Source organism: Trichosurus vulpecula, chromosome 7 (assembly GCF_011100635.1).
Source record: "Trichosurus vulpecula isolate mTriVul1 chromosome 7, mTriVul1.pri, whole genome shotgun sequence".
Lineage (NCBI taxonomy): Eukaryota > Metazoa > Chordata > Mammalia > Diprotodontia > Phalangeridae > Trichosurus > Trichosurus vulpecula.
The window spans coordinates 18,079,653-18,093,318 of NC_050579.1; the positions used below are offsets into that span (position 1 = coordinate 18,079,653).

General features: G+C 46.5%; 1 protein-coding gene across 1 annotated transcript in view; it reads left to right on the forward strand.

Annotated features, from left to right (window-relative positions):
- Positions 1-12,019: 12,019 nt before the first annotated feature.
- Positions 12,020-13,666, forward strand: part of ANKMY1 (ankyrin repeat and MYND domain containing 1) — a 126,142-nt gene continuing 124,495 nt past the window's right edge. Inside the window, exon 1 of the mRNA XM_036768048.1 lies at positions 12,020-12,138. Within this exon, the coding sequence (XP_036623943.1) occupies positions 12,020-12,138 (119 nt within the window). The remainder of the gene's footprint in view (positions 12,139-13,666) is intronic.

Consider the following 13,666-nt stretch of genomic DNA (forward strand, 5'->3'; position numbering starts at 1 on the left):
GTAGGGGCTTAGTATGTGCTTATTGACTTAGAGCATGAGTACCTGGCACACAGTAGGGGCTTAGTATGTGCTTATTGACTTGACTTGGTCTGCTGGTTCTTGATGAGGGTGGGGAGAGAGAATAAGAGAATGAATGTTTGTGTACTGTGTAGCAGGTGCTGTATGAAGAACTTCACAAATATTCCCTCATTTAATCCTCATAACAACCCTGCAACATTGGTACAATTATGCCCATTTTACAGTTGAGGAAACTGAGGTAAATAGAGGTTCAGTGACTTGTGTAGGGTCACATAGTTAGTGAATATCTGAGGCCCGATTTGAACTCAGGTCTTCCTGATTCCAAGTTCAGCGTACCACCCAGTTGTCTCATGATACTGATGATTCTCCATCAGTGAGTGTCACGTGTATAAATGTATATTTTGTAGTTGTTGCGTTGTTTCAGACTCTTTGTGCCCTCATCTGGGGTTTTCTTGTCAGAGATACTAGAGTGGTTCAGCATTGCCTTCTCCAGCTCATTTTACAGATGAGGAAACTGAGGCAAGCAGGGTTAAGTGACTTGCCCAGAGTCACACAGCTAGTAAGTGTCTGAGGCCAGATTTGAATGCAGGAAGATGAGTCTTCCTGACTCCAGGCCCAGAACTCTATCCACTGCAACATCTAGCCTCCCATAAATGTATGTAGACGTGCACAAATGTGAAGCCACTGTTAGAACAGAATTTTCCCCTCTTGCCTTTTTTTTTTTGACAATCTAATTTTGTTTTCAAATCTACAAGCCCCTTTTGTGAATCACACAAATAGAAACACAGACATATAAACAATCATACAGTTTCACACACACACAGTTACATATTCGTAAATCCAAGTCATTTGTTAAACATCTACAATGAGCCAGGTGTTATGCTAAGGGCTAGTTTGGGCAGAAGGATCATCAAGGTGTGGTCCCTGCCCTTATGAGGCTCACGATCTAATAGGAGGACTTTGACACATATATGACCAGGCAACATAATATCTACCACCCATATAACAAATACCTAATAATAGTGAGGTGATGGGTAGAGAGTTAGCCTTGGGCTCAAATCAGAGGCCACTCTGACACATCCTGGCTGGGCAGCCCTGGGCAATCCACCTGACCTCTCTGAGCTCTGGGCACCTCTCCAAGACTCGCACTGGGAGAGGAAATCACAGGTCCTGACAAAAACACAATAGTAAAGCAGTCGATGTGGCCCTCAGCTGCCCTGCATGGCTATGTGCTCAGCAAACTCCTCCAATAACAAACGTAGGTGCCAGGAGATAGACGTCCTTTGTCATCGCGCTCTCCATAGATGCCAAGTCCTGTGGATTGGGATGTTAAAACTTCTCTCCCCCAGGGCACTCAGATGGGACTGGCTATAGCTGAGCCTGAGTAGATGCCAAGCCAAGCCTGACTTGGAAACCACAGATGCTGAGATAGCACAAGGGAGAGGAAAGTGCTGATATCACCACAAATCTCTCGTCTGAAGAGCAGGCCCTTGCCAGTCCAGGAATAAGCCCATCCATTTGCTGGATCAGAAGCCGTTTTGCCTCGAGGTCCAGCATAGGAGAAGAAAGCATGGCAGAAGCTCATTGATTAATTCTGTAATTAGAAAAATGAACTTTGGTCCAGGTCACAAGGAAAGGTATCCACTATGGTATTTGATTGAATCTTTGATTTATGTGAAGGGGGGGAAAATCAAAGCAATAAATGGTAAAGGAGTCAGCACCATAGTTCTCACTAAAGTGTACATGACTCCTCCCAGCACAAACCATCTTCCTGTCCCTTGTGTTTGCTACCTATAACTAGTCCTAGCATTGTTCCAGAAAGCCTCCTCCAATTTCCCACTTCTCAGGCTTCTCTTTTATGACCTTTGTTCCCAGCAAGGCTGCCCTTGATTTTTTTCCCCTAAATCTAATTTCATCTGGATATGGATTTTGGAGGAGAGGTAGAGGAGGAGGAGGAGGAGGAGGAGGAGGAGGAGGAGTATGCATATTGATTCTGCTGGGATTATAGGCAATGTGAGGAATGTGGGGAGGAGGGGAGAGAGTATATTTTTCCATTAAATCAAGCCACTCAGTCCCTTCTTCCTACTCATAAACCAGTCCAAGGAACAAATGCTACTAGTTGGCTGATCAGTGGACAAGCATTTATTAAGCCCCTACTATGTACCAGGCAACTCTGCTAAGTGCTAGGTATACAAAGAAAGGCAAAAAACAATCCCTCCCCTCAAAGTGCTCCCACTCTAATGGGGGAACCAGTATGTAGAAGATACAGCGTCAATGGAAAATAATCCAAAAGGAGATGGCACTAGCAGCTGAGGAGACAAAGGCAGGCCAAATTGGGGACTTTCTATTAGATTCTAGAAGTAACAGGGAAGCACTGGAATTCATCGGTGGGGTAGGGGTAACGTGAACGATGCGTTAGAAAAATCATCACGGCAGCTGAGCAGAGGAAGACACTTGAGGTAGGGAGACAAGTTTGAAGCTTCTGAGGCCAGATCTGAGCCCAGGTTTTCCTGACTCCAGGCCCAACTCTATCCATGGTGCCACCGGGTGCCTCCATATGGACCCTGGAAGATATGGTGATGTTGATTCCAGCTTTGTTGTGTCAGTGTGGTCACTCCAGTGTCACTAACAAAGTGGTTGCCATTTTGTTCGAGTTCTGTGTTGCCATCTCTTTGAGGTTTCTGTTTTCCTCTGCTGGTCATTTTTATAAGTCTTTCTAGTCTCCTTGGAGCCACAGGATCTCCGAATTTAGAGCTGTAAGAGATTCATTACCTCGTCCATTGCCCTCATTTCACAAGACAAGGAAACTGAGGCACAGAGGTGAAGTTGACCTGCTGGAGTGAATTTGAACCTCAATCTTTATCTTCCTCTGCAGGGTCTTCAACACAAATGTGTACAGTTGCCTCCTACATCCTGGTTTATCCACCGCTCCTACTCCTATGACCCCTCTTCCGTCCACCTCAGCCACCTATAGGGATGATGACATGTTGAGTCTCACCACTACCAATACCTGTGCTACCTCCATTATCCAGGACTCTGAAATTCTCTTCTGTGATTGTAACCTTCTATCCTCCCATCTCTTTGCCTCACTCCTAAACCTATTCATCACCCCCGACCTAACCTTTGGTCCCTCCATTCTCCTAGTCTCTGTCACTTGGTACCAGTATGATCCTAAGCAAATCCCTTTGGGCCTCAGTTTCCTTACCTGGAAAATGAAAGGCTTGGACTAGATAGTCTCTAAGATTCTTTCAAGCTGCAAATCTATGATTCGTGTGAAAACTGTCATATTGCCCAGGCGAGCTAAGCAGGCAAGCTCCTATGGGAGAGTCTTTAGCATTTAAAATAAACAATCAGGGCCAAATTAGGGTGGCTCACCAGCCCTCAAACAAGTGGGGATAAGGGGCTCCTAGTCCGTGTTAATAGAGAGGTAATGTAGGAGGAACTTCATCTCCTAATGGACAGGGGACGTTCTGAAGGTCTTCCGTCAGAGGGAGTGAAGAAGACCCTACTCTCTTTCAGAGAAAGGTTGGCTTGGCAGATACTTTTGGCCTCACCCGAAAGCAACATCTGGCACTGCCCTCCAAGACTGGCACTTGTAAAAGGAGTCAGAGTCCACTGGGAGCATCCCGGGCCTTCAGAGGAAGTACAGGTGTGGCCACACCTGTGGACACTTGCTAGAACCCCAGATGGAGAAGCCTGCCTGCTTGGGACTGTAAGTGGCTGAGACTATAAAGATATTGCATGGCTCATTAGGAAATGGCTGTTTGTTTCCTAAAGGCTCTGATTTGGGTTCTAATCTGCTTTCTGGATATGGGATGCTTTTGAAGGGAATTGATATAAACATATGAGGAGCTGTAAGGTAGTGATTTCTTCAGACTTTCTGGGTAGGAGCTATGAACCAGACAACTGAGAAATCCCCTGAAGTACACCTGAGCCCTTTGTGTGTTGTGAGAGTCACTCACTAAAGGATCATGTCACAGGGATACGCTGAAGCCAGCTCAAACCAGCTTACGAGTGAGCCTGTTGTTAAATTGTTGGAGTGAGCATATACCTCAGAAATCAGTGAATGCTACAAATCAAGGTTGGATTTATTGCTTCATTGATTGTTCAGACTTGAGAAAGTGATGGAGAAAATGTTAAAAATGCAGATTAAATTTAGCAGTGTATTGGGAGTGTGTGTGTGTATGTATGCATGTATATAAGATTTTGGAGAACTAGTTGTTAAACATTAACAGCACATCCTTGGCTGTGCACTTAGCTTTAGAGGTGGCTCCACAGTATAATCCCAGGATCTACGGTTCTTGTAATAACCAGTGCAGGGTTACCTTCCTGAGGTGGCGAATCAATCAATAAGCATTTTCTCCCCGAGCTTCCTAAGTGCCAGGGATATGAAGACACAGGTAACACTGTCCGTCCAAGCAGCAGCCTGGGAAATCCCCTTCACTAGGCTGCCTTGTCCTGCAGACTCAGGAGAAGCAATGCCAAATAAGATAACATACGTAAAGTGTGTGTGAATTGGTTCTCAACTGATCACCTTGGGAGGAAGCGCCTGGTGGAGGCTCAGCCAGTGGCATTAGAGAATTAACCTTGAGCACTCAGGGGGTCTCCCATGATCCTGAGAGGGAGATGGAGCCTTGTTCTAGGACCCAAATCTGCGGGGGTAGGAATTGGGATCAGGATTCCCCAGGGCTTATGTGGCTAAATGACATTGCCTTTATCTTATCTTGAGATCCTTCCCCTCTGCTCCCCTGGGGGACACAGAATACATAACATAAACAATACTCCCGTGTACAGGCCCTCTCCCCTGCCTCAATCGTGGGCTATGGGATATGATTCTCTATAAAAGCTGAGGGCATAACATTCAATCTTAACTCTGCGAAGACATTTCTGCAGGGATCAGAGATAATATGAGCCAGGTACACTGCCTTCTGCTAATCTAACTTAATACAGAGCTGAAGCTTGGAGAACCTACAGGAATGGAGAGTTAATGGATGTCCATTAGGCCGACAGTCGTAAATATCAGATGTCTCAGACGACCTTTAACCCAGGCTGGATGGCAGTTAATTCGTGGTATTTCTCTGACGGGTGTCTGAAGTATGGAAATTCCGAGCTGGAGGTTAGAGAGAGAAATCCAAGGGTTTGATAACTGGCCTCTGGGAGGCAGAGCTGACATTCTGTTGGGAAAGTTTAGGAGCCTGGCTTATATGTCAGAGTCTAATTCTTATGCAGGCCAGGGGCCAAACCACTTCAGTGTGCTGACCAGTCTGCGGCTTCTGTCTCCCATTAGGTAGGGCAAAAGAGGGGAATGATTGTCCCATCATTCACACCCTGACACAGCTTTGTGCTTGATTAGGCAGGGTTGGGCCATTAACACCCTTTAGCATTTCTGAGCATTATTTCTGAGAGATTGCCTTTTGTACTGTGTCTTAAATCACCAGCTTTAACTGTCCTGGGAATGAGCGTCTTTGGTCCAGGGCTCGAAGCCCTGGAAAGCACACGCTGGGGGTGGCACTGGTTGTATAGTTTATAGGTGAACTTCACACAGTCTGACCTGGACTGGTCCAAACCTGTAGCCTCCCTTCTTTCTCCTGACCATAACTAAGAGCAGTGGGAGGGCTGTCCGAGATGGGCCGTACAAGGCTGGCCAGAGAAGATTCTCCATGCACCTTGTGGTCGGCCCCCTCAAACGGTGAATCCAGTCATTCCCCCCTCCAGTGCCCTACTTCCTCTTGTGGTTGCCCTGTTGTTACCATTGTTCCCTTAATTGCCAAATTGGATGGCTTGTTCTCAGTCCTCACCCTTGACTTCTCTACCGCACTTTACGCTATTAACCTCCTACTGGATGATATCTCTTCTTTGGCTTTTCATGACACTGCTTTCTCATAGTTTCCCTCCTACCCATCTGAGCCATCTTCCTTGGTCTCCTTTGCTAGATTACCATGTGTATCTCTGCCCCCTAACCATGGGAATCTTTTAGGGGGAGTTTAAACATTTAGGGCAGTACTATAAGGCTGGAGCCTGTGAAGGTTCCTGGGTTGCCTTTCTAACCACCTCAGGTTTGTTTCAATTCCAAGGAGAGCCTGTTACCTTAGGGTAGTACTTTATAGCTGGAGGCCTGGGTAGATCTGCAGGGTGCATCAAAAAGAGGAGAATCACTGTTGAGGAAGAGTCTCCAAGACTCAAATGGATAAAATATCCAACAGTGGAATCTTAGAACCATGACAGGTCATCAGAGAAATCTGAGTGGTGGAGGGACTTTCTTTGTGCTCCCACCTCCTGTGTTGTGGATAGCCCCCAGTGTGTGCCTAGGCCTGATCTAGCCCCTGGGGGCTCTTTGTGTGGCTGTCTGCAGAGAACAGGATCCCAGGTGGTATTCTAGTGAAGCACTTGCTGTGGATTATGGTGGCTGGGAGGAAGCTTGGGTCTGAGCTTTACTGAATTGTTCTCACTCAACCCAGTAAAGCAGAGTAGAAAGACACAAGACTGAGAGTAAGGAGCTCTTGGTTGGAAGCCTGGCTGAATAACTGTGGTCATGTCATTTAACTTGTCTGAGCCCTAGTTTCATCATCTGTACAATGATATTTGTGGTATCTACCACCTAGGACTGTGGTAAGGAAAGAGATCTGGTAAAGCTTTAGGAGAATATGAGTTCATGTTATTGAATTAGCATTTCCAAATAGCCTTCAAGCTGGAGTGTGCTAGGAAAGGTTTAACAACCAGCTCTCTGAAAAGGCAAGACATACTTTTAAGTGGGCTCTATAGTATTAACATTTTCTCCATTACTTTAAGTCTAGAATCTGGACTTTACAAATCAACAATCAAGCCCTGATTTGTAGTATTTGTCATTTAAGAGGTATAAGCTGTTGTTCCTATTATGTGCCAGGCACCCAGCTTTGTAGATGTTCAGTCGTTTCAGTTGTGTCTGACTTTGTGACCCCATTTGGGGTTTTCTTGACAAAGATACTGGAGTGGTTTGCCATTTCCTTCTCCAGCTCATTTTACATATGCGGAAACTGAGGCAAATGAGGTGAAGTGACTTGCCCAGGGTCACACAGCATTCAGGTCTTCCAGACCCTAAGTCTAGCGCTCTATCCACTGCGCCATCTAGCTGCTCCAAGAGGTATAAATATTGACACTGAAAATTGAGCACCTGCATTTAGGGCTCCAACACACACACCACTTGTGGTTTCTATAGTCAAAGATGACTTTCTACACCATGGTCACAGGTCTCTAGAGCTGGAAAGGACTTTCGAGTCATCTAGTTCAAGCCCTCCTTTGACAGACAGACCAGGAAATGGGCTCAGAGACGTGAAGTAATGGGTCCAAGGCCTCAGAGCTAGGAACAGAATTGGAATCCAAATCCAAGTCCTCTGCCCCCAGACCTGCCATGTTGTTTGTCAGATCTCAGGGTTGTGAAATGAACTGGAGGACATCCAGTCTGGCTTCCTGAAAAGAATATGGTCTGTTAGAAGACGTTTAGGCATATGCTACATAACTGCCAACTGACAACCCAAAGTATGTTTACAATACAAGAATCTACAACTCTATTATTTAATACACTTGATTTAACAAACATGGATGAAATGTTTGGTCCATCAGCTCCTTTTGTCTTTGCAGCCCAAAGGCCAAATGCCTGGTGTGCAGAAGGCATGTGTGAAATGCTTGCCTATGGACCAAATGATTGCTTTCAACACAGCAATAGAGCAGGCGTGGGGGAAATAAGATACAAACGAGACCCCCTTCGTACCCTCATGGCCCTCACAGTCTAGTGAGAGGAAGGGGATGCAAATTTAAGTAATGATAATAGAAAAGAGAACATTGTACAAGGGCCTAAGTTAGAGGAACGTGAGAGACAGGGTGGATCATGGAGAGAGGACTGGCTGTGGAGTCAGAAAGTCTTGGATTCAAATCCACTTGTGGCAAATTCTGGCTGTGTGACCCTAGGGAAGTTACCTCACCTCAGACACTTACTAGCTGTGTGACCCTAGGCTAGTCACAGAACTGTTTACCTCAGTTTCCTCATCTGTCAAATGGGAGAAAGAAATGGCAAGCCACGTCAGCGTCTCTGCTGAGAAAACTCCAAAAGGGATCCCAAGAATCAGACCTGACGAATAGAAAGAATGGGTCATATTTCAACGTCCACCAAATTCTCCTCTGATGCCTCATTAGTGCGAAGGTCACAACCCCAGGGTTTTCTCCAGGGCTCTGCCAGGAAACACTGTTCTAGCAGGTCCTTCCAAGCTGAAAAGCTTTTAAGTACAGATTTGGTGACACACGCCTGATGACCTCAGTTTGGAGGGGCTCATCGAGGATCCATGATGCTTAGTGACAGAGTCCATTAGGTGGAGGGGACAGAGGGATGCTGTACTAAGTAGAGGCAATGCCATGAGCAAAGGTGTTGTGGGGGGAATGGTATTATTGTAGCATCGAAGTGGGAGATGTCTATGTCTAAGTGTTGGTGTGCTAGCCAGTTGTTAGAGAAACAATCGTTAAGTTTTCAGTGTGAGCATTTATACCTCAGAAATTGGCAAATGGAAATCAGTGTGATTTGTTGTTAATTGTCTAGGCTTAAGAAAACGGTTAAAAAAAAAGTACATCCTGCCTCCCCTCCCCTCTCTCCCCCCAAGAGCTTTTGGTTAAACATCTAGCGACATACTCTTGTGTCCAAGAAGTGGTGAGTGAAAGGTCTGGTTTGGCCAGAACAGAGTAATAGCAAAACCTCCTTGAGGAAGAAGTGTGAGTTATTTGGAAGAAAAGTTCTGTCATGGGCCAAGCACGTATGGAGTCTCATGACTGTGAGGTCCTGGTACCACATTTTGAGAAGGACAGTGGTGAGCTGGATAGAGTCCAGAGGGGAACAGTCAGGAAGGTGAGAGGATGGGAGGCCACATGGTCCAAGATCAGTTGAAGGAATGGAAGATGAGACTCTGAGGGTGCATCTTTCAAGTTTTTGAAGGGTTCCCCCCCCCCCCCACCAAGGAAGATATGATTTGTTCTGTTTGGTTTCTAGAGGGCAGGAGGGGAGAACAGAATTGAGGCAAGGTTAGGCTTGATAGAAGAGCTTCTGAACAATAGTTATCTGAAGTATAATGGGTTGTCTTGGGAGGGAGTGGGTTCCCCCTCACTTTCAAGCAAAGACTGGAGGTCCACTTGTCCATCTGCTAGGGGATTCATGTTCTAGGTCAAGGTTGGTCACGTGGCCTCAATATCTCTTTGAGGTTTGAGATTCTGTGACATACCAAAGACCTACAGTTAACAACCTTACCAAGTGCTTAATACATGTTGATTGATTGACACTGACCTTGGGCCACTAACACGCTCCCCCCCTCCCCCACCCCCTTTCCTTCTCTGTCAAAGGATAGGCCTGGACTAGATGGCCTCTGGCGTCTCTTCTGGCTCTAGGTCTATGAGCCTCAGTTTCCTCACCTGTCAAATGGGCAGTTTAGATTAGCTGGTCTCTAAGGTCCTTTCTGACTATAGATCTAGGAGCCTATCTATGTTCACTGACCAGTCCCTTCCAGCTACAGAGCCAGGACCCCATAATGGACAGTAGCAGCACAAGGGCTGGCAAGTGGAGCAGCCCCTGTGAGGTCATAATCGCAGGCCCCGACGTCCCTTCTTTGGGGTTGGAGCGGGTCCCGGACGAGGTGGGTCTTGTGGGCCCCTGAATGCCCAGCCAGGGGCGGGGCAGCTCAATTGGAAGGTGGAGAGGGGCAGTCTGTTCTGTGTAGCAGGGTCTCTATGGAGACACGGACGCTTTTGCTGCATCCATCCCGACGGGAGGGGGGGTGGAAGGATCGCGGCTCCGGTCTGGAGGGGAGGGCCGCCAGGATCTGGTGTTTTCTCCTGCCCCACTGCGACTTGATCCCAGCATTTGGTCTTTGGGAGCGCGGAGCCGCAGCCAGGCGGGCGTAGGTTGTTGGACGGTGCCACGCGCGTCGGGCGTCACCCCGCCCCCCACTGTGGCAGTGGTACAGTCCGTCCCGGGCCGTGGATTGCCGCGTGGGAGGGGAGAATCTCGCCGAGAGTTGCGGAGTGTGGTGTGCGGGAGGCAGGGAAGGGAGAGCTGCATTCTGCGTGCGCGAGCGAGAGGGCGCACGGACGGACAGGCGGACTGACTGACTTACACGTGGGTGGGTGGGTTGGCAGGTGAAGAGGCCTGCAGGCAGGTGGACCTCAGCGCTCATCTTCCCGGAGGGGGCGTGGGCTGCCGGGGCTGATCCAGCCATAGGGGGCGCGTCCCGCTCCTTTCCGATATCCGTGGGAGGAGAGCAAGTCTGCGATTGATTAATTCCCACACAGGAACCAGCTGCGGAGGCGGCTTTCCGAGGTGCGCCAGCTGTGCTTTGGCAGGGGTGTGTGCGTGTGTGTGTGTGTGTGTGTGTGTGTGCTTGCGATCCCTCACTCTCGAGTCAGCTGTGGCTCACGCATTCTTGCAGAAAGTGGAGAATATGCCCAAGGCAGCCTTCAGTGGAGCGGAAAGTCATTTGCTTTTTTTTGAAGGCGTTGGGGGAAGCCCCTCTGTGATTGTTAATCTGTGGCTATAGATGAACATATCTGGCCATCATCCCAAAGGATCATAAGATCTAGAAGCTGCCGGTCATAGCATGATCTGTCAGCTGGAAGGGGCCTGAGGGACCATCTCCTACAATGCCTGCATTTGACATGATGAAAGTCGGGCCTCGAGAAGGGCAGCCACTTGACCAAGGTCACACAGCCCGAGCTGGGCTTCGAGCCCAGCCACATCTTCTGACTTCCAGTGCACCAGAAGCTGCTGCTCAGATGTACAGGTAGTTCTGTCAGTGGAATTGACTGGTATGAAAAGAGTCATCCTCTGGGTGACCAGGTCGGTGCCATAAGAACAAGCCTGATGTGTTCTGGCTGGCCTCTGAGGGCAGAACTAGGTGCCTTGAATAGAAAGAGCTCCTATCTGGAGTCAGAGGATCTGGGTCGGGTCCTGGCTTTGCTCCTTCCCAGATGGGTAACCTTGGGCAAATCCCTTAAGTTCCCTGGGCCTCAGTTTTCCCATCTGTAAAATAACTAGGTGACCTCTGAGGCTCCTGCCAGCTCTTGATCTGTCTTCCTGTTAAACAGGAATGGAGGCAGATTTGGATTTCTTCTGTGTCGTTTCTAAATAGTAGAACTGTCCACAAGGTCTTGGGGAGGTAGTGGTTTCTCAGAGGTCTGGTGGGGAAGGTGGGATGGCCACTAGCCTCTTAGATTGCAGAGGGGGATCCTCTTTCAGGTATGGGTTGGATCATATATGGCCTCTGAGATCCTTCCAACTGGGAGTTTACGGAAACATGCTATCAGTTTATTAGCCTAACTAAAGGGCCTGTTGGTCATTTTGTGTTTGTGTGGAAATGACCATACAGTCTTTAATCACTTACAAATGACATGCCCCGAAGTTACAGAGTAACCCAGCTTCCCCAGTGTATGAATGCAACAATGAAACAGGATGCTATAGTAACCGATCATATACAATTTCATTGAAACAGTATCCTGGTGTATTAGATAAAGCTCTTGTTCCCTTGTTCCTTTCCCTGTAGGAAATTGGATGAAAGAGTCAAGGTCATGAAATTTTTGGGGAAAACTCTTTAGGGACACCGAGCTCCACAAGCTGGGCCTTTGAGCAACAGGGATGTTTGTTTTGCTGCCTGCTTTTTCTCATTGAAAGCGTCTCTGTGGCAAGCTAGGCATCAGAGGAGTGCTGAGTTCTAGATTTCCTTCTAGTTCACCGAATGGCTCCTGTCCATTTATAGGCTTTGTGAAAGTGAGGGGCTTTGGAAGTGCAGACCACTCATGAAGCAGAAGGCCTGGGAACAAGGGGTAGGGTTTGAAATGGAGCACATGAGGTCAGGGTTTTTCCTGGGTGAATCTTAGCAATGACTGTACATTTCTAACGTGTCAGTGTGTCAGATTCCTGTATGAAGTCTGAGACCTTTCCACTTGTCCTTCTAGGTCAACTGAAGAAGAAGCCACTAAAAGTGCTTTTGTGAACATGATGGATCCTGAAGTTTTTACCCAGGGGGATGTTAAGCCCTCATTGCATAGTATTGTCAAATCTGCTTATTCCAGAGAAGACAGGTCCATGGGTGATCTAAAATATTTCTCCAAAAGGTGTTGTATAAATTTGTTACATGGCATCTTTTTTGTGGAGGGGGTGATGATTTTTGGAGTTAAGCATGATCAATGTGCATTTTTAGATGTCAATACATGCTAGGCCCTTGGAGCAAACATACAAAGAATGAAGCTGTTTCTACTCTCTAGGAGTGTATATTCTAATGAGAGAGATATGTGTCCTCGTTGGTTGTTGGGACATTTATTTGTCTTTGTATTTTTCATCTAGAACATAGTAGGTATTTAATGAATGCTTATTGATTGACAGGGATTTCACATTCAGATCACCAACAGTCAAATCAAAGCTTAAGGATGGTCTACAAGCTGTGATTCTTAATCTTCTCTCTCTTAACCTTAGGAGATGATCTGTATTTATCCTGTATATATGTGTATACACACATACATATATCTTATCTGCCCTCCCTCCCATTAGACCATGAGCTCCTTGAGATTGGCAACTGTCTTTTGCCTTTCTTTTTGTCCCCAGGGTTAGCACAGTGCCAAAGCATTTCATAAATGCTTTTTGACTTGTTTTGGTGCGACTTTACTACCCCTCCCTTTCCCCTTCCAACCACTCTGTTGGCTGCCATATCAGAAACAGAAGAACACTGAACAGAACACTGAACTGGTGGGGGACATTTTGAATTTTTCTTTGCTTCATGGGCTGCTTTCATTAAAGAATTCATCTCCAAGTTGGCAGCCTTTTGGTGATGAGCCTCTGTGTACTTAACTAGGTTGGTCCTTGAAAAATAGCCTCAATTTGTTAATGGGGCCTTCCTGGAAGCCTTTCCTGCATGTAGAGCCTGCCAGAAAAGTTTCTCTGATAAAGGTTTCATTTCCAAGATATATAAAGAATTGATTCAAATTTATAAGAATAAGAATCATTCTTTGGTTGAATAAAGACCAAAGGATATGGATGAGCAGTCTTCAAAGGAAGAAATCAATAGCCATAAGAAAAAAATGTTCCAAATCCCTAATAATTAGAGAAATGTAGATTAAAAAATTTCATTCCCACCAGGTTGGCAAGCATGAGAAAAGAAATAATTGACAAATGTTCAAGGGGTGGTGGGAAGACAGGCACATTTAATGAATTTTTTATGAAACTATTAATTGGGTCCAGCCATTCTGGAAAGAAAAGTCATCTCTATGAACCAGGTTTACCACTCCTAGGTTTAGACTCTAGAGATCAGGGAAAAGGACCTATAGGTACAAAAATATTTATAGCAGCTCCTTTTATGATACAAAGGACTGGAAACTAAAGGGATGCCTATTAATTACCCCCAGTTTGTGGCTGAAAAAATTATTGCATGTGAATGTGATAGAATACTGTTGTGTCATAAGAAATGATGACAGGGATGGATTTGGGGGAAACCTGGAAGATTTGTGGGGAGTGGTGCAGAGTGAAGGGCGCAGAACCAGGGGAAGAATATATATAATAACATCATTGTAAAAATAAACAGCTTTGAACATCTTCAGAACTCTGTTCAATGCAGTGACCAACCACAATTCTGGAGGACTGGTAATGAAG